The 21,105-nt window shown below is 49.2% G+C and overlaps 1 protein-coding gene across 1 annotated transcript in view; it reads right to left on the reverse strand.

Moving 5' to 3' along the window:
- LOC125447009 (transmembrane protease serine 6) overlaps positions 1-20,645 on the reverse strand; it is a 79,748-nt gene extending 59,103 nt beyond the window's left edge. Inside the window, exons 1-2 of the mRNA XM_059640728.1 lie at positions 20,282-20,645; positions 9,984-10,098 (exon numbers count right to left, since the gene is read on the reverse strand). Of these exons, the coding sequence (XP_059496711.1) occupies positions 9,984-10,098; positions 20,282-20,368 (202 nt within the window). The 5' untranslated portion in view covers positions 20,369-20,645. The remainder of the gene's footprint in view (positions 1-9,983; positions 10,099-20,281) is intronic.
- Between the last annotated feature and the right edge of the window lie 460 nt (positions 20,646-21,105).

Below are 21,105 nucleotides of genomic sequence, written 5' to 3' on the forward strand. Positions count from 1 at the left end.
GCTCATCAGGGACTGGAAATCCCACCCTCAAGTTCTCCTGGACCATTGGCACAGTGGCACAGTATGGAATCCCTACAGTGTGGAAAGAATGGATTCAACCCAAGTCTGCTGCATCCCACCCAATTCCAGATCCCTACCCTATCCCTGTAACCCCACATTTCCTAAGGCTAACCCACCCTAACCTGCATATCTTTGGACTGTGGGGGGAAATCGTAACACCCGGAGGAAACCCACAAAGACAGTCACCCAAGGCTGCAATCAAACCCAGGTCCCATACACTGTGAGGCAGCAGTACTAACCACTGAGCCACCGTGCTCCCCAACCATCCCTATCTAATGACAGAGCAGTCCTTTGAGACTAATGGTGGCTTTACCTAATGACCAAGAGCGTTCCGAGATCCTCCAAAGAACATCTTACCCTGATCTCCCCTTAACCTTATTTCCTGTAATCCTGCATTTCCCAAGAGCTAACCACCCAGCCTGCACATTCCTGACACTACGGGTAATTTAGCATGGCCAATCCACCCTAACCTGCACATCTATGGATTGTGGGAGGAAACCCACACAGATGTGGGGAGAATGTGCAAATTCCACACAGACAGTCGCCTGAGGGTGGAATCGAACCTGGGTCCCTGGCGCTGTGAGGCAGCAGTGCTAACCACTGAGCCACCGTGCCACCCAGGAGAGGGAGATCACCTAGACTTAATGAAAGGGCTCCCTGGCGAGGGGTGAGAGGAGGGTGAGTGGTGTGGTTTGAGCAGTTGAGCATAGAGGAATTCCAAAACGAGATACTCGGTCAATCTTCCTGCCTGAGCCTAACTTCATTGAATTTCCTGGACACATGTTTTACTGTAGCATTGACAGAAGTAGGACCTTGACTGGCAATGTAAAGACCTCCATTAGCCAAAGGCTGATCAAGGTGGCCAATAAACTTATCTCAGCCCCCCCAGATTGTGGGCAGGAGTGTGGCAGTCTGGTCACTGGCATCAGCCCTTCACTATACAGCCCTTTCCTGCAATTTCAAATATGACGGCAGAATGGCAGGAGAGGGAGCAGAAGTGCATACATTTACCCTCATATCCTGGCATGGTGCCACATTTTTATTATGGTGCAGAAGGTGGCCATTCAGCCCATCATGCCTGCACTGGCTTGTGGAGTATTCTAATTCAGTGCCACTCTCCTGCCCTTTTCCCAAGTCCCTGCTCATTGCTTCCAGCCAAATTATCATCCAATGCCCTCTTGAATGCCTCTACTGAATTTGCCTCCTGTGTATTTTCAGACAGTGCAATCTAGACCCAACCCACTCAGTCATAGAGTTGTAGAGCAAGGAAACTGATCCTTTGGTCCAAATAATCCATTCCAACCAGATATCCTGAATTAATCCAGTCCCATTTTACAGAATTTGGCCCATATCCCTCTAAACCCTTCCTATTCATGTATCCATCCAGATGCCTTTAAAATGTTGTAATTGTACCAGCCTCCACCACTTCCTCTGGCAGCTCATTCCATACACGCACCACCCTCTGTGTGAAAAAGTCGCCCCTTAGATCCCTCAAATCTTTCACCTCTCAGCTTAAACCTGTGCCCTCTGGTTTTGGGCTCCTGTACACTGGGGAAATGACCTTGTCTGTTTACCGTATCCATGCCCCTCATGATTTTATAAACCTCTACAAGGTCACCCTCACCCTCTGATGCTCCAGGGAAAATAGCCCCAGCCTATTCAGCCTCTCCCCGCAGCTCAAACCCTCCAACCCTGGTAACATCCTTGTAAATCTTTTCTGCACCCTTTCAAGTTCAACAATATCTTTCTTATAGCAGAGTGACCAGCGTTGAATGCGGTATTCCAAAAGTGACCTCACCAATGTTCTCTACTCGCTGTGTAAAAAGAAGTAATTTTCTCACCTTGCAGTTATTTATTTTATAAAGCACCTTACAACTCTGCCATCTGGTTTGCAATCCATTTGTAACTGGAAACAGTTTCTCCCGTCCACTCTACCAAAACCCCTTATGATCTTGAGAACCTCTGTCAGATCTCCTCTTAGCCTTCTCCTTTTCCAGGCGAACAGTCCCAATGCCTTCAATCTATCTGTATAATTGAAGTTTCCTGAAACTATTCTTTGTAAATCTCTTCTGAACTCTCTCCAAAACATTCAAAATCTTCCTACAGTTTGATGCCCCGAGCTGTACACAACACTCCAGCTGAGGTCTAACCAGAATCTTATACAAGTTTCACTTAGACTCCCTGTTCTTTTACTCATTACCTCCATTTATGAAGCCTGCAATACTGTACACTTTATTTATATACAATAAAATACTTTTCTGATGGAAAATCACCAGACTTTAAACATTGACTCTTCTTACACAGATACTACTAGACCTGCTGAGTTTCCCTAGCAATTTCTGTTTCTGTATGAAAGAACTGCGAATGCTGCTGTAAAACCAGAAGCTGCTGGAAAAGCTCAGCAGGTCTGGCAGCATCTGCGAAGAAAAGAATCAGAGTTAACGTTTCGGGTCCGGTGACGTCCTGAGGAAAGGTCATTGGACCTGAAATGTTAACCCTGATTTTTTTCCTTCACAGATGCTGCCAGATCTGCTGAGCTTTTCCAGCAACTTCTGTTTCTGTATGCTTTAGTTACAGCTCTTTCTATCTATGCTTTATTGACTAATGTTCATATAGACCTGAGTCGCTCTGCTCCTGCACACACTTTCGAATAGTACCCTTTGTTTTACACTGTTTATGTGTTCTTTGTATTGAAGAGCATCATCTCATATTTCTTTGCATTGAACTGCTACCAATCTGCCGACTCCATCAACTTGTCAATGTCCTTCTGAATTTATACACAATCCTCCTTACAGTTTGTGACTCTCCCAAGTTTTGTGTCATCCACAAACTGTGAAATTGTCTCCTGCACACCGTTGATATGTACCAGGAAAAGTAAGGGTCCCAGTACTGGACCCGGAAACTCCATTACAAACAATCCTCCAGCCTGAAAAATGCTGACTGACCATCACTTTCTGCACCCTCTCTTCAGCCAATTTTGTCTCCATTTTCCCTTCTTTTTCATGACCTAAACTTTCCACACAAGTCTGTGTGTGGCACCAAATCAAAGGCCTTTTGTAGGTATATATACATTTTATCAACAGCATTGACCACACCAACACTCTCTGTTACCTTTTCAGAAAACCTCCAGGAAGTTACTTGGATATGATTTTCCCTTAGTAAAGCTATTCTGATTCACCAGAATCAATCCATATTTCCCACGTTAGTATTCATTCAATCCAAATAACCCATTCCATAGCCTTCCTGTGAGTCTTGGGGGCGTTTTACTGAGTTAAAGGTGCTTATTAAATGCAACTTCTTGTTGTCACATGGTGAAGGAAAACAGCTGGCCCTCACAACATCAAGTTGGAAAGAAAGAAATAACTTGCATTTAAATACTAACTTTCATATCGTCAAGTCATTTCAAAGTGCATTACAACCCATGCAGTGCATTTGGAGTGCAGTGGAATATGGGAAATATGGCAGGCAATCTGCGCACAGCAAACTGGCTCAGACAGCAATGAGGTGATGCTCAGATAGGAATGTAGGGACAGGAGTAGGCCACTCAGCCCATTGAGCCTGTTCAATTAGGCCATGTCTGATCATCCACCACAATGCCAATTCTTCCATATCCCTCGACATCCTTAGAATCCAGCAATCTAATCTGATCTCTGTCTTGCACATTGTCAACGATGACTCTCCAGAGCTTTTTGGAGTAGAAAATTCCAATGATTCACACACTCTGAGTGAAGAAATATCTCCTTATCTCACACGTAAATGGCTTGCCCCTCATTCTGAGGCAGTATCCTCTGATTCTAGGCTCACCAAACAGAGTAAACGTTCTTTGTCCATCTGTCCTGTCATTCCCTGTAAGAATTCTGGAAGCTTTAATGACAGACACTCTCATTCTCAAAACTGTAGACCAATGCTTCCCACCGTGAACCCATCTCGAGGCTGGCAAATCATTGTGATCCCCTCACCCAGAGCTGTCAAAAAGTGTTCTTTTGTTTTATCCATTCACAGGACAAGCTGGGCCATGCTCATTTATTTCTCATGCCTTATTGCCCAAGGGGCAGCTGGCAGTCAGTCACAGTGTTGTGGGTCTGGAGTCACATGTAGGACAGGCAAGGTAAGGATGGCAGATTTCCTTCTCTAAAGCACATTAGTGAACCAGATGGGATTTTCCTGACAAGCAACAAAGGTTTCATTGACTTTATTTCTAATTTCATTTCAATTAGACTTTTAATTCCAGAACATTATCAAGCTTGAATTCCACCACCTGCTGAAGCAGGATTCGAACCCAGGGTCCCTAGGACATTAGCTGAGTTTCTGGATTAATGTTCCAGTGATAATACCACTGGCTCTCCTAAACTTTTGAAACTTTGTCAAAGTTCTGTGCCTTCCATTGCTGCTATAGAGCTCAGGACCTCAATCTTTCACCTAGAAACTCTGCCTGGTGTCCCAACCCGCTCTTTGTAAAGTCCAGCCCTAAAGAATACAGGGTAAGATTCTTTGATCACTCCTCATACAACAGCACAGGGGTTAGACTGGTGAGCTTCCATTACACTCCCTGCATACCTTGTACATTCTTCCTCGGAGGAGGAGACCATATCTGTACATAGTACCCCGGCTGTAGTTTCACTAAAGCTCTATGTATTGTGGGGAGAGATAATGGGAACTGCAGATGCTGGAGATTCCAAGATAATAAAATGTGAGGCTGGATGAACACAGCAGGCAAAGCAGCATCTCAGGAGCACAAAAGCTGACGTTTCGGGCCTAGACCCTTCATCAGAGAGGGGGATGGGGGGAGGGAACTGGAATAAATAGGGAGAGAGGGGGAGGCGGACCGAAGATGGAGAGTAAAGAAGATAGGTGGAGAGAGTGTAGGTGGGGAGGTAGGGAGGGGATAGGTCAGTCCAGGGAAGACGGACAGGTCAAGGAGGTGGGATGAGGTTGGTAGGTAGCGGGGGGTGCGGCTTGGGGTGGGAGGAAGGGATGGGTGAGAGGAAGAACCGGTTAGGGAGGCAGAGACAGGTTGGACTGGTTTTGGGATGCAGTGGATGGGGGGGAAGAGCTGGGCTGGTTGTGTGGTGCAGTGGGGGGAGGGGACGAACTGGGCTGGTTGAGGGATGCAGTAGGGGAAGGGGAGATTTTGAAACTGGTGAAGTCCACATTGATACCATATGGCTGCAGGGTTCCCAGGCGGAATATGAGTTGCTGTTCCTGCAACCTTCGGGTGGCATCATTGTGGCAGTGCAGGAGGCCCATGATGGACATGTCATCAAGAGAATGGGAGGGGGAGTGGAAATGGCTGCTGCCGCCCACCCCGATCCTCCCACTGCCGACGGAACCCCGCCCACGGTCGACGCCGACGGAACCCCGCCCACGGTCGACGCCGACGGAACCCCGCCCACGGTCGACGGAACCCCGCCCACGGTCGACGGAACCCCGCCCACGGCCAACGACCTCTTCGCCCCGCCCACAACCTCCACAGCCTGCTACCCCAGAGAAGACAGCCACACTGAGCCCTGCCGCATCTTCACCATCCCCCCAGACCTCCCACTGACTGAGGACGAACGGTCAGTCCTGAGCAAGGGGCTCACCTTTGTCCCCCTACAACCACACATCAACGAATACCAGTCACGGACGGACATAGAGCAGTTTTTCCGCCGTCTTCGCCTGCATGCCTACTTCTTCAACCGGGAACCTAACCCTCCTTCCACTGACCCCTTCACCCGCTTCCAACACAAGTCCTCCTCCTGGACACCACCCCCAGGCCTCCTACCCTCCCTCGACCTCTTCATCTCCAACTGCCGTCGAGACATCAACCGCCTCAACCTCTCCACCCCTCTCACCCACTCCAACCTCTCCCCCGCAGAACGGGCAGCCCTCCGCTCCCTCCGCTCTAACCCCAACCTCACCATCAAACCCGCAGACAAGGGTGGCGCAGTGGTAGTATGGCGCACTGACCTCTACATCGCCGAGGCCAGACGCCAACTCTCCGACACCACCTCCTACCGCCTCCTCGATCATGACCCCACACCCGAGCACCAAACCATCATCTCCAACACCATTCACGACCTCATCACCTCAGGGGACCTCCCACCCACAGCCTCCAACCTCATTGTTCCCCAACCCCGCACGGCCCGTTTCTATCTCCTTCCCAAAATCCACAAACCTGCCTGCCCTGGTCGACCCATCGTCTCAGCCTGCTCCTGCCCCACCGAACTCATCTCCACCTATCTGGACTCCATTTTCTCCCCTTTGGTCCAGGAACTCCCCACCTACGTCCGTGACACCACCCACGCCCTCCACCTCCTCCAGGACTTCCAATTCCCTGGCCCCCAACACCTCATATTCACCATGGACGTCCAGTCCCTGTACACCTGCATTCCGCATGGAGATGGCCTCAAGGCCCTCCGCTTCTTCCTGTCCCGCAGGCCCGACCAGTCCCCCTCCACCGACACTCTCATCCGCCTAGCTGAACTCGTCCTCACACTCAACAACTTCTCTTTTGACTCCTCCCACTTCCTACAGACTAAGGGGGTGGCCATGGGCACCCGCATGGGCCCCAGCTATGCCTGCCTCTTTGTAGGTTACGTGGAACAGTCCCTCTTCCGCACCTACACAGGCCCCAAACCCCACCTCTTCCTCCGGTACATTGATGACTGTATCGGCGCCGCCTCTTGCTCCCCAGAGGAGCTCGAACAGTTCATCCACTTCACCAACACCTTCCACCCCAACCTTCAGTTCACCTGGGCCATCTCCAGCACTTCCCTCACCTTCCTGGACCTCTCAGTCTCCATCTCAGGCAACCAGCTTGTAACTGATGTCCATTTCAAGCCCACCGACTCCCACAGCTACCTAAAATACACCTCCTCCCACCCACCCTCCTGCAAAAATTCCATCCCCTATTCCCAATTCCTCCGCCTCCGCCGCATCTGCTCCCACGACAAGACATTCCACTCCCGCACATCCCAGATGTCCAAGTTCTTTAAGGACCGCAACTTTCCCCCCACGGTGATCGAGAACGCCCTTGACCGCGTCTCCCGCATTTCCCGCGACACATCCCTCACACCCCGCCCCCGCCACAACCGCCCCAAGAGGATCCCCCTCGTTCTCACACACCACCCTACCAACCTCTGGATACAACGCATTATCCTCCGACACTTCCGCCATTTACAATCCGACCCCACTACCCAAGACATTTTTCCATCCCCTCCCCTGTCTGCTTTCCGGAGAGACCACTCTCTCCGTGACTCCCTTGTTCGCTCCACACTGCCCTCCAACCCCACCACACCCGGCACCTTCCCCTGCAACCGCAGGAAATGCTACACTTGTCCCCACACCTCCTCCCTCACCCCCATCCCAGGCCCCAAGATGACATTCCACATCAAGCAGAGGTTCACCTGCACATCTACCAATGTGGTATACTGCATCCACTGTACCCGGTGCGGCTTCCTCTACATTGGGGAAACCAAGCGGAGGCTTGGGGACCGCTTTGCAGAACACCTCCGCTCAGTTCGCAACAAACAACTGCACCTCCCAGTCGCAAACCATTTCCACTCCCCCTCCCATTCTCTTGATGACATGTCCATCATGGGCCTCCTGCACTGCCACAATGATGCCACCCGAAGGTTGCAGGAACAGCAACTCATATTCCGCCTGGGAACCCTGCAGCCATATGGTATCAATGTGGACTTCACCAGTTTCAAAATCTCCCCTTCCCCTACTGCATCCCTCAACCAGCCCAGTTCGTCCCCTCCCCCCACTGCACCACACAACCAGCCCAGCTCTTCCCCCCCATCCACTGCATCCCAAAACCAGTCCAACCTGTCTCTGCCTCCCTAACCGGTTCTTCCTCTCACCCATCCCTTCCTCCCACCCCAAGCCGCACCCCCCGCTACCTACCAACCTCATCCCACCTCCTTGACCTGTCCGTCTTCCCTGGACTGACCTATCCCCTCCCTACCTCCCCACCTACACTCTCTCCACCTATCTTCTTTACTCTCCATCTTCGGTCCGCCTCCCCCTCTCTCCCTATTTATTTCAGTTCCCTCCCCCCATCCCCCTCTCTGATGAAGGGTCTAGGCCCGAAACGTCAGCTTTTGTGCTCCTGAGATGCTGCTTTGCCTGCTGTGTTCATCCAGCCTCACATTTTATTATCATGTATTGTGGGGAGGTTGGTTGTGACATGATTGGCCAGGCCTGCTTGCCCTTCTCCGAAAAAGTGCCATAGAATCAAGTGCACCGGAAACATGTTAATTTGCCAACATTCACTGTTCAGGGACAGGGAAGCCTACGGTGTGTGTCAGCCCCTCCTCCCTGAGAGTACCATCTCCAGTGTGCGAAGTTGCTCAGTGTCTATCCCTCATTGTAGGAGTACATCACCTACCTCCAACCTGGGTACGCTTCAGCTTATGTATACACTCCATTGTGTATACTTGTGCGGGTATGACCCAATGTGTACACAATCCTCAATGTGGTTATGTGGGTAGCCTCATTCTTCTAAACCCCAGTGAGAAGAGTCCCAGCCTGTTTAGCCTTTGCTCGTAAGGCAGTCCTTCCATACCAGGGATCTTTCTAGTCAATTTTCCTGAGCTGCCTCCAAAGGAATAATTTATTTTTTGAATAAGGCTATCAGAACTGATCACAATACTCCAGATGTGGTGTCACTAGCATCTTGTGTGGGTGTTGTAAGACTTCCCTACTCTTCCACTCCGACCTCCTTGAAATAAGGGCCACCATTCCGTTACCCTTCCTGATTCCCTGCTGCCCCTGTGTGCCCTCCCTTTATGCTGCAGCTTTCCTCAGTTTTTTCTCCATTTAAATAATATGCTGCTCTTTTGTTCTCCCGTTCAAAATGAGCAACTTGACATTTTCCCAAATTATACTCCATTTATCAACATTTTGCTCACTTAATTAACTTATCAATATCTCTCTGTAAACTGCTTATACCTTTCTTACAATCACCAGTGGATATAGATCCCCAAGACCAGGGAGTCACCCCAGTCTGAGTGTTTTCCTCCGCGTGTTCATTCCCACTGGTGTGGGTACACCCCCCAGTGTGTGTGTAAACCCTCACTGCCGGTGTGTCTTGGTTAGTGTACAGTTTTCAATTACAGTATGTCCTGGTGTTTGTATACCTGGTGATATACTTCACCCAGCGGGGGTACATCCTCCAGTTTGGGCACACTGCCCCAGAGGGCAAATGTGGGTACACTGTCCCAGTGCGTGTACATCCTACAGTGTTGGTACACTACCCCAGTGTGCATACATACCCCAGTGTGGGTACACTGCCCCAGTGTGCATACGTACCCAGTGTGAGTATGCTGCCCCAGCATGCATACGTACCCCAGTGTGGATATACTGCCCAGTGTGCATACGTACCCAGTGTGAGTATGCTGCCCCAGCATGCATACGTACCCCAGTGTGGGTATACTGCCCAGTGTGCATACGTACCCAGTGTGAGTATGCTGCCCCAGTATGCATACGTCCCCCAGAGTGGGTTTGCTTCCCCAATGTGCATACATACCCCAGTGTGGGTACACTGCCCCAGTATGCATACGCACCCCAGTGCGGGTTCGCTGCCCCAGTATGCATACGTACCCCATTGTGGGTACAGTGCCCCAGTGTGCATACGCACCCCAGTGTGGGTTCGCTGCCCCAGTGTGCACAGGCACCCCAGTGTGGGTACAGTGCCCCAGTGTGCACAGGCACCCCAGTGTGGGTACACTGTCTCAGTATGGGTACATCCTACAATTCTGGTACACTGCCCTAGTGCGGCTATATAGTCCAGAGTGGGTACACGGACCCAGTATGGGTACACTGTGCCAGTGTGTGTACGCACTGTAGTGTTGGTCACTGTCTAGTGACAATTCTTAAGATGTTTAATGGGAATGAACTCTTTCCTGTTGAATGGGAGGAACAGCTGGATCACTTACATAGGAAGTACCAGAGGGCAATCCCAGTTATGACCAGAATGATGACGATTAGCACAAAGGACACGATGATTATTGTCTTCCTGCTGGTCCTTGCCAGTTTGGCAGGTACAATCACCTGGAATAAAAAATACAAAAAGGCAACTATTTTTGTCACTGCAATATTTACAATCATTTAAATACCTTCAGGCTCACTGCACAACCAGTCAGCAACCAACCAGGAACTACACTCCAGGACACCGCAGCCACTCCGTGGGAATTCATCTCAAAACGTGCATCAAAGGAAGTTGTGTGCATTTTCATCTTCCCTCTTTCCTTCATTGATCACAGATTTTGGAGCAGGGGAAAGGAGGATGGTTGACAGCAAAGAAACATTCAATTTCTTTTATTCATTGCCCATCCCAGAGGGCAGTGAGGAGTCAAACACATTGCTGTGGGTCTGGAGTCACATGTAGGCCAGACCAGGTAGATTCACACAATACAAAAAAGGCCCTTTGAGTCTACACCAACATAACTTCCACTAAGCGTGCACTCATCCCAATTTCCTGCACTTGTCCCATATCCTTGAAAGTTACGACATTTGGACTACTCATCCAAATTTTTGTTTTAAAGGTTGTAATGTTTCCAGCAGCGTACCCACACTGGGACAGTGTACCCACACTGCAGGATGTACCCACACTGGGACAGTGTACCCACACCGTGGCGTGTACCCACACTGGGGCAGTGTGCCCACAGTGGGCAGTGTACCCAGCCTCCACTAACTTGCCAGGCAGTGCATTCCAGATGCCCACCACACACTGAGTGAAAACGTTATTACCCAAAGCCCCTCTGAATCTCCTTACCCTTAAATTACACCCTCTCATGATTGGCCCCCTAACCATGGGGAATAGCTGCTCTCTATTCACCCTGTACATATCCCACATAATTTTACACACTTCAATCATATCCCCCCTCAGTCTTCTCTGCTCTAAAGAAAACAATCTAAGCCTCTCCAGTCTCTCCTTATGGCTCAATTTCTCCGTGCCACGCAACATTCCTTGTGAACCTCCTCTGAACCATCCCGAGTGCTATCACCTGCTTCCTGTAGTGAAGTGACCAGAACTGCACGCAGTACCCAATCATCCTGTACCCCTATTCGCAATTCCTCTGCCTCCGCCGTATCTGCTCTCTAGATGAGGCGCTCCACTCCTGGACATTCCAGATGTCTTTGTTTTTCAAGGACCACAATTTACCCCCAACAGTGGTTGAAAACACCCTTGATCGCATCTCTTGCATTTCCTGCACCTCAGCTCTCACACCCCCTCCCCGCAATAAAAGCACGTATCACCCCATTAACCTCCGGATTCCACAGTTCATTCTCCGCCGCTTCCGCCACCTGCAATCTGACCCCACTACGAAGGATATAAATCCCTCCCCACTCCTACCTGCCTTCCGGAGGGACCGCGCTCTCCGCGACTCCCTCATCCGCTCCACACTCCCCACACCCAGCACCTTTCCCCTGCAACCGCAGGAAGTGCTACACTTGCCCCCACACCTTCCCTCTCACCCCCATCCCAGGCCCCAAGAAAACCTTCCACATTAAACAGATGCTCACTTGCACATCCTCTAATGTGGTCTATTGTGTCCGCTGTTCCCAGTGTGGCTTCCTCTACATCGGGGAAACCAAGCACAGGCTTGGAGGCCACTTTTGGAACACCCATGCTCGGTTTGTGACAAACAACAATACCTTCCAGTCGTGAATCACTCAAACTACCCCTCCCACTCCCTGGGTGACAGGTCCATCCTGGGCCTCCTCCAGTATATCGATGATGCCACCTGGAAACCAAAGGAGCAGCACCTCACATTCCACCCTGGGGGCCTACAACCCAATGGTTTCAATATAGACTTTACGAGCTTCAAAATCTCCCCACCCCTGGCCTCATCCATGACCAGCCCTCCCTCTCGTCCCTACTTCCTTGACCTGTCCGTCTTCCTTCCCACCTATCCGCCCCCTCCCTCCTCACAGACTAACCCCCATCCCAACTCCCGACCTACACTCACATTTACTAGCTTCATTCCCGCCTTCTTGACCTGTCCGCCTTCTCTCCATCTATCTGCTCCATTATCCACCTTCTATCACCGCCCCCTCTCGACTTATTTCAGAGCCCCCTTCCCCTCCCCATTTCTGAAGAAGGATCCAGACCCGAAACATCGGCCTTCCTTCTCCTCTGATGCTGCCTGGCCTGCTGTGTTCCTCCAGCTCTACACCTTGTGAACACAGTACTCCAGCTGTGACCGGACCAATGTGCTGTACAACTGCAACATTACCTCGTTGCTCTTATAGTCCATGCCACGACTGATGAAAGCAAGTGTCCCATACATCTTCTAAACTATCCTATTCATGTGTTTGGCTGACTTCAGGTAAGGATGCAGTTTCCACTCCTGAAGGGCATTAGTGAATCAGATGGGGTTTTCCAACAATTGATTCATGATCATCATTAGACTCCGAACTCCATATTTTTATTGAATTCAAAATTCACCATCTGTCACAGTAGGATTTGAACCCAAGATTCTGGATTAACAGCCCAGTGATAATACCACTAGGCTATCACCTCCCAGTAAAGTGGGGAGGGGGGAACTGCTTGTTTCTCTTGTCTGCAGCTTGGGAGGTTTACCAGATCTAATCAAAGAAACAGATCTGTTGTGGCACAAAAGGGAGGCTATTTGGCACATTGTTACAAGAATAGCAAAAGTTGCTGCTGTCTCTTGCTGACCTGGGAAAGCAGGGCTGTACGAGGTCAGAATCATAGCATCCCTACAGTGTGGATGCAGGCCATGCATCCCATCGAGTCCATACTGACCCTCTGAAGAGCATACCACCCAGGAACTCCTCCCTACCCTATCCCTGTAAGCCTGCATTTCCCATGGCTAATCCAATAGTCTGTGCTTCCTTGGGCACTATGGGGCAATTTAGCACAGCCAATCCACCTTAACCTGCACATCCTTGGACTGTGGAAGGAAACCGGAGCACCGTGAGGAAACACACACAGATTCAGAGGGAACGTGCAAACTGTACACAGACAGTCACCTAGTCAATAGGAAGTTCCGTTCCAAGCCAGACACCATCCTGACTTGGAAATATATCATTGCTCCTTCACTGTCACGGGGTCAAAATCCTAAACCTCGCTTCCTACCCGACTTCCTTCCCACCCTCCCTCCCCTACTGTATCTCATGGGCTGCAGAGCTTCAAGGAGGCACCTCACCTCAACTTTTCATACAATGTGAAGTTGTTCATTTTGGAAGGCAGAACAAAAGAACAGAATGTTATTTAAACAGAGAGAAAACCGCAACACAAAGGGACCTGAGGGGTACGAGTGCACAAAACACAGAAAACTAGCACATAGTTACAGTCATACAGCACAGACACAGACTGTTCGGTCCAACCAGTCCATGCCGACCGTAACTCCAAACTAAACTAGTCCCACCTGCCTGTTCCTGGCCCACTTCCCTCCAATCAGTTCTTATTCATGTACTTATCCAAATATCTTTTAAGCATTGTAATTTTACCGCATCCACCACTTCCTCAGGAAGTTCATTCCACACACAAGCCACTCGCTGTATAATAAAGGTTGCTCCCATGGCCTTGTTAAATCTTTCTCCTTTCACCATGAAAATGTGCCCCCTAATCTTGCCCCTTAGGAAAAAGACACCTGACATTCACCTCATCCTACCCTTCATGATTTTATAAGAACAAGGGACAGGAATAGGCCATCCAGCCCCTCGAGCCTGCCCCACCATTTTTTGAGACTCAGCTCCACTTACCCAACCACTCACCATAACCCTTAATTCCTTTACTGTTCAAAAATTTATCTAGCCTTACCTTAATAACATTCAGCGAGGTAGCTTCATCCGCTTCACTGGGCAGGGAGTTCCACAGATTCACAACCCTTTGGGTGAAGAAGTTCCTCTTGACCTCAGTCCTACATCTGCTTCCCTTTGTTTTGAGGCTATGCCCTCTAGTCCTGGCTTCACAAGCTAGTGGAAACAACCTCCTGCCTCTGCCTTATCTATTCCCTTCATAATCTTATATGTTTCCATTAGGTCTCCCCTCATTCTTCTGAATTCCAATGAGTATAATTCCAGTCTACTCAGTCTCTCCTCATAATCCAACCCTCTCAACTCTGGAATCAGTGAGTGAATCTCCTCTGCACCCTCTCCAGTGTTAATATATCTCTTGTCAAGTAAGGAGACCAAAGCTGCACACAGTACTCCAGGTGTGGCCTCACCAGGACCCTATACAGCTGCAGCATAGCCTCCCTGTTTTTAAACTCCATCCCTCGAGCATCCCTTTATAAATCTCTATAAAGTCACCACTCAACCTGCTATGCTCCATTCAAAAAAGTCCCAGCCTGTCCCACAGCCTCTCTTTTTAACCCAAACCCTCCATACCAGCAACATCCCAATAAATCTCTTCTGCACTCTCTCCAGCTTAACAGTCTTCTTCCTTATACAGATTGCAGCAGGGAATCAGGAAGGCTAATGGAATGTTGGCCTTTATTTCAAGGAGGTTGGAGTATAAGAGTAGGGAAGGCTTAGTGCACCTGCACAAGGTGCTGGTGAGACCACATCTGGAGTATTGTGAGCAGTGTTGGTCCCTTTATTGAAGAAAATATATAATTTCATTGGAGGCAGTAGAGAAGGTTGCATGGTATGGCAGGATTGTCTTATGAGGAAAGGTTAAACAGGTTGGGATTCTATTCACTGGGGTTTAGAAGAATGACAGGTGACCTCATTGAAACTTGTAGGATTCTTGGGGGGTTTGGCAGGCTAAATGCAGAAAGGACGTTTCCCCCCATGGGAGAGTCTAGGGCCAGAGGACTCAGTCTCAGAACGAAGGGGCGCCCATTTAAGACTGATATCGAACACAGAACACAGAACAATACAGTGCAGAACAGGCCCTTCAGCCCTCGATGTTGCGCCGACTTGTGAACTAATCTAAGCCCCTCCCCCTACACTATCCCATCATTATCCATATGCTTATCCAAGAACTGTTTAAATGCCCCAAATGTGGCTGAGTTAACTACATTGGCAGGCTTGGCGTTCCACCCCCTTACCACTCTCTGAGTAAAGAACCTGCCTCTGATATCTGTCTTAAATCTATCACCCCTCAATTTGCAGCTATGCCCCCTTGTACAAGCTGAAATCATCATCATCGGAAAAAGACTCTCACTGTCCACCCTATCTAATCCTCTGATCATCTTGTATGTCTCTATTAAATCCCCTCTTAGTCTTCTTCTCTCCAATGAGAACAGACCCAAGTCCCTCACCCTTTCTTCATAGGGCCTGTGCTCCAGACCAGGCAACATCTTGGTAAATCCACCGACACTTCCGCCATCTACAATCCGACCCCACCACCCAAGCTATTTTTCCATCCCCACCCTTGTATGCCTTCCAGAGAGACCACTCTCTCCGTGACTCCCTTGTCCGCTCCACACTCCCCTCCAACCCCACCACACCCGGCACCTTCCCGTGCAACCGCAGGAAGTGCTGCACTTGCCCCCACACCTCCTCCCTCACCCCCATCCCAGGCCCCAGGATGACTTTCCATATCAAACAGATATTCACCTGCACATCTGCCAATGTGGTATATTGTATCCATTGCACCCGGTGTGACTTCCTCTACATTGGGGAAACAAAGCAGAGGCTTGGGGACCGCTTTGCAGAACACCTCCGCTCGGTTCGCAACAAACAACTGCACCTCCCAGTCGTGAACCATTTCAACTCCCCTCCCATTCCTCAGATGACATGTCCATCATGGGCCTCCTGCAGTGCCACAATGATGCCACTCGAAGGTTGCAGGAACAGCAACTTATATTCCGCTTGGGAACCCTGCAGCCCAATGGTATCAACGTGGACTTCACAAGCTTCAAAATCTCCCCTTCCCCTACTACATCCCAAAACCAGCCCAGCTCGTCCCCTCCCCCCACTGCATCCCAAAACCAGCCCAGCCTGTCTCTGCTTCCCTAACCTGTTCTTCCTCTCACCCATCCCTTCCTCTAACCTCAAGCCGCACCTCCATTTCCTACCTACCATCTCATCCCGCCTCCTTGACGTGTCCATCTTCCCTGGACTGACCTGTCCCCTCCCTATCTCCCCACCTATACTCTCCTCTCTACCTATCTTGTTTCCTCTTCATCTTCGGTCCGCCTCCCCCCTCACCCTATTTATTCCAGTTCCCTCTCCCCATCCCCCTCTCTGATGAAGGGTCTAGGCCCAAAATGTCAGCTTTTGTGCTCCTGAGATGCTGCTTGGCCTGCTGTGTTCATCCAGCTCCACACTTTGTTATCTAATATCCTGGCAAATCTCCTCTGCACCTTTTCCAATGCTTCCACATCCTTCCTGTATTGGGGTGACAAAAACTGCACGCCATATTCCAAATGAGGCCGCACTAGCAATTTGTACAGTTGCAACATGACATCATGGCTCCGGAACTCAATCTCTCTACCAATAAAACCTAACACACCGTAAGCCTTCTTAACAGCACTATCAACATGTGTGGCAACTTTCAGGGATCTATATACATGGACACCAAGATCCCTCTGCACATCCACACTACCGAGAATCTTTCCATTGGCCCAGTATGAGGAGGAATTTCTTCTCTTAGAAGGTTGACAGTCTTTGGAACTTCTTGCCACAGAGAGCCATGGGGGTGGAGTCCTTGTGAATCTCGGGCTGAGATAGATTCTTGATCGGTCGGGGACTTAAGGGTGACGGGGATAGGGCAAGGCCTGAGGAATGTCGAATCAGCCATGATCCCATTTAATGATGGAGCAGGCTCAAGGGGGCTGAATGGCCTCTCCTGTTCCTATTTCTTATGATGTTCTCAAGAGCAGATTGGGACGAACACATGTTGCCTTTACCAACAATTCTCACATCCCACGAAAGTATAAAATGTTTATCTTTCAAGCAATGTCGCAAAAAAATGCTGGTTATCTGTGCATTCCCCTGAACTGATTGTGGGCAAATTGGCCTCCTGCCTAACACCAGCTGCACTTTAGAAATAATCTGTTGGGTGGAAACGCTGCAGGAGTGACAGCAGCGGTGAACCTGCTATATAAATGCAAGGTTTTCTTCATACGTTCGGGAAAATTAAAACTTGCAGAACCAGGGCACTCAGATTCTAAAGGCTGGTGTTTGCCTTCACATGACCCTTGTAGTGAGTCATACATCAGCTCTCTGAAAGGACTGACCTTAAAACTGAGCCTGTCCTTTCGGTGACAGTCTGAGTAATGATTTACTAGAGGGGTGAAAATCCTCATGTCGATAGATTTGGCTGCTGCTCCTCTTTCGCTGCATCGGCGAATGGTCGGCAATGTAAGAGGGTTTTGCTCCTCTGTGTCTGGCGATGGCATTCCTTCCACTCTCCCCCACTTCCACTCGATCACGCTCGACTTACGGCTCTTCCGGACACGAACCCGATCTACCCGCCACGGTTCCTTGGCTAATGACGGTCTCAGTTTTGGCATTTTCAATTGACGCTCCCCTCTCCCCGCACTGATTTCGTTGATAAAATCATTGGGGAGGAGGTCTCTGGATTTCCAGGGCTGCTTCTGTGAGGAAGACTTTCCTGTCATCACACACGAACTGCTAAGCTTCAATTTTAATGTTACTTCTCCTTGGTTTGGAGCTTCCCATCAAAAAGGACACGGCCCCTTTGCACCCACCCTGGGCATTGGTGCAATTTGGCTGATAGAACATAGGCAAGTCTTTCCATTAGAGATAGGCAATGGTTAAATGGATTGAGGGGAACCACTCAATTCTAGGCCTCCAATGAATTATCACCAGCTGATACAGGGATTGAACACATGCTGTTGGCATTAACCTGCAGCCAACTGAGCTAAACAATCCAGAACCTGTAAGATCATTTCAAGCACATCAATTCAATCCTCTGCTTAATCCTCCATGCCCACAGGGGAAGGCAAAGGCTGGTCTGTGCAACCTGTCCTAATAATTCAACTCATTTGCCCTCAGTGCTCTAGTGAATTGGATGAGTGCCAACTTCCAAAGCCAACGTCTCCTTTCTGAGGTGCCCAGGAATGTAACAGCAGTTACAGAACGACTAGAGATTTCTCCAACTGGAGTGAGACATCTGGCCCTTAGTATTCCACTACCCTTCAAATGGAGACCTAGCTACCTTTAACCTTTCTGATATTTTGTGATGTCAATGCGCTCCGGATGGAAAATGATGATCCGACGAGGTGGGAATAATTGCATTCCCGCATTGTCTTCCTGGGAAAAGCCTTCTGATGTACACTGCCAGCGCAGGAATGGATTTTGAGGAGTGCATTATTGAGACACTGGCACACCCACCTTTGGGGCTGGTTAGCTCAGCTGGCTGCTCTGCAACGCAAAGTGACATCAACAGTGTGGGTTCAATTCTCCACAGCAGCTGAGATTACCACAAAGGACTCTTCTCGGCCTCTCCCCTCACCTGAGGCATGGTCATTCTCAGGTTAACCTACCATCACTAGATATCTCTCTCCCTGATGAGAGAGGTGGATTTCTGTAACTTTATCCCAACTCCATGATGTGTAAGAGAGCTCCAAGGATTTTGTCTCTCCTGTCCCACTGCCAGCTGTGGTTACAGATATTATAGAAGGACTTCCCTACATGACTTGCTGCCTTACTCAGACTAACAGCAATTTACAATTTTCTTTTTGAAACCAATGCACAAGAATGTAGAAGGAATACAAAAGGAAACATAATGAAACAGAAAAATGATATTGGCCATTCAACTCCAGAAAATTCCAAGGAGAATTGACTATGAAACATTGCATGCAAATCCATGTTTGTTGCTTTTTATGTAAAACTAGTAGAGATAATCTATCCTGAATTTGTCTTTCTGTCCAATTCAGAAAATCCTCTTCCGACGTCACAAAAAAAATATTTTGGATGCATCAGTTCCATTCCGCCTACTCGGTAAACGGTTATGGGCTCAGCAAGGGCTGGAGGGAGTGGCTAATTAATCTCGAAGGATTAAGTGGAGGGGAGGGGAGCCGAGGATTATGATGATGGCTCCAGGGAGAGGTACGGGAGCTGGGCTGCACCTGCTGTATTGGAGCAGGGAGGAACACATTCCCGGGCCTGAGGCTGGGTCTCAATCCATGAACTGGACACAGAAGCTCGGAGGAGGCAAATGTGCTTCCCCATTTCTTACCACACAGCCTTTGAGGTAAACGAAAGCCAATCTATTGATTCTGGAAACATTTCCTCATTAAAACTGAGATGCTGGCCAATTCACCAGAGCTTTCAACCCCAGGGAAAAGACGGCACACGACCAGAAACATGTCATTATGCATGAAACGGAAACATGTTGGAATCAAACACATTTTTTCAGAGCAGAGTGAACCTCATTTTAAGCGAGATGGATCCTGCACTGATTGTGTTTGAACCAAGGACCAGCACAGACAGACTGCCATTGACACAGCACCTTTCCAGACCTTAAAACACTGTGCAACCATTCAGATACATGTATTCATTTGAAAGTGTGACGTAGGAGAGGCAGCAATAAATCTGTCTGCAGCAAACTTCAACAAACTGCAATGCGATAATGATCAGATAATCCCTTTCTAATGATGTTGGTGAGGGATAAATATTGGCTGGGACCCCCAGGGAGATCTCTGTTAGAATGGTTTGGCAGTATGCGTTAAGTCCAGGTGAGAGAATGGGAAGATAGGGCCTCAAGTCGAAAAGTTCTTCTTATAAACAACAGCATCGACAGTACTGCACCCCTCCAGTACTGCACTCGTCCAACACACAATCTCTCCCGTTCTGCATCCCTCCAATACACATCTCCAATACTGCTCCCCTCCAGGAATGCACCCTTCAGTACACAACCTCCCCAGTTCTGCACCACTCCAGTACTGCATCCCTCTAATTCACCCCCTCTCCAGTACTGCCCCTTCCAATTCAGCCCCTTTCCAGTAGTGCAACCTCCAAGTCACCCCCTCTCCAGTCGTGCAACCTCCAAATCACCCCCTCTCTAGTACTGCACCCTCTAATACACCATCGCAGCACAAATCCAATACTGGCAAGAGAGAATTTGTGCTCCAGCCTGGTATGTGGGTCCCGAACTCTCCACCTTCTCACTCCAAGTTCGGGCCGAGCCCCAGCTGACAGAGAACTGACTGAACTGCTCAACATGTGCTTCAAGAAAGCCGAGGCACCGCAAACACTGGAGCTAAAACAACTGGAAGGGGACAGTTCAGTCGACAGTGTCGCTGTAAAATGCAACAAACCTCCCAGCAACATTGCAACTTACAATTTCTGCGTTGGGCTGCCAGTTGATTTTGGTTTTGATTATGTTCACAGGCGTTGGGATAAATTCGCAGGGGTGCTGCACATTCATGTTGAATTCTCAGGTACACAGTTGAATATGCTTTCTGCCAGGCATACGCAATACACTTTCAGTTGACAGATCTTTCCCAGAGAAAACTGACAGGACTAATTTTTTTTGGGAGCGTTGGAAATGGAAATTAAGAACAGGTCTATTGAGCAATCAAGCGATCAATACTTTTAAAGGAGGGTCTCTGAATGCTAATCTGAATTCTTTCCTCAGGAAGGAGGGAATGTTTTGCTGTGATCACAGCGAGAGAAATAAAGTCTTCTAAAGGTAGAGACTCCCAGCACACACCTGTAGCTAAATACAAGCAGAGCATAAACAGCTTCAGGAGTTCGATTCCACTGGGTCCTAGGCTCCGCAGCTTGTCAGCGATTGTAAGAGGTTGGAAATATGTCTGTGTGTATGGTCAGAAAAATTCAGCACATTCACAGGACCTTGCTGCTTCTGGTTTTGAGCTCCTCCCTGAGTTCAGGGGCAAAGATTTTTCCTGCAGCGCCTTGACTTTCGCCAACAAAGCAATAAATGAGGAGAGAAAACAGAAATTGCTGGGAGAACTCAGAGCTCCAAGGAATAGATCAGATCTGAACTACTAACTCTGCTTTCTCTCTCCACAGATGCTGCCAGACCTGCTGAGTTCCTCCAGCAATTTCTGTTTTCTGATTTCCTGCAGTTCATAGAATCCCCTGGGAGCAGGCATTCAGCCCATCGATTGTCCACTGGCCCTCCTAACAGCATCCCACCCA

This window comes from Stegostoma tigrinum, chromosome 38 (assembly GCF_030684315.1).
Source record: "Stegostoma tigrinum isolate sSteTig4 chromosome 38, sSteTig4.hap1, whole genome shotgun sequence".
Lineage (NCBI taxonomy): Eukaryota > Metazoa > Chordata > Chondrichthyes > Orectolobiformes > Stegostomatidae > Stegostoma > Stegostoma tigrinum.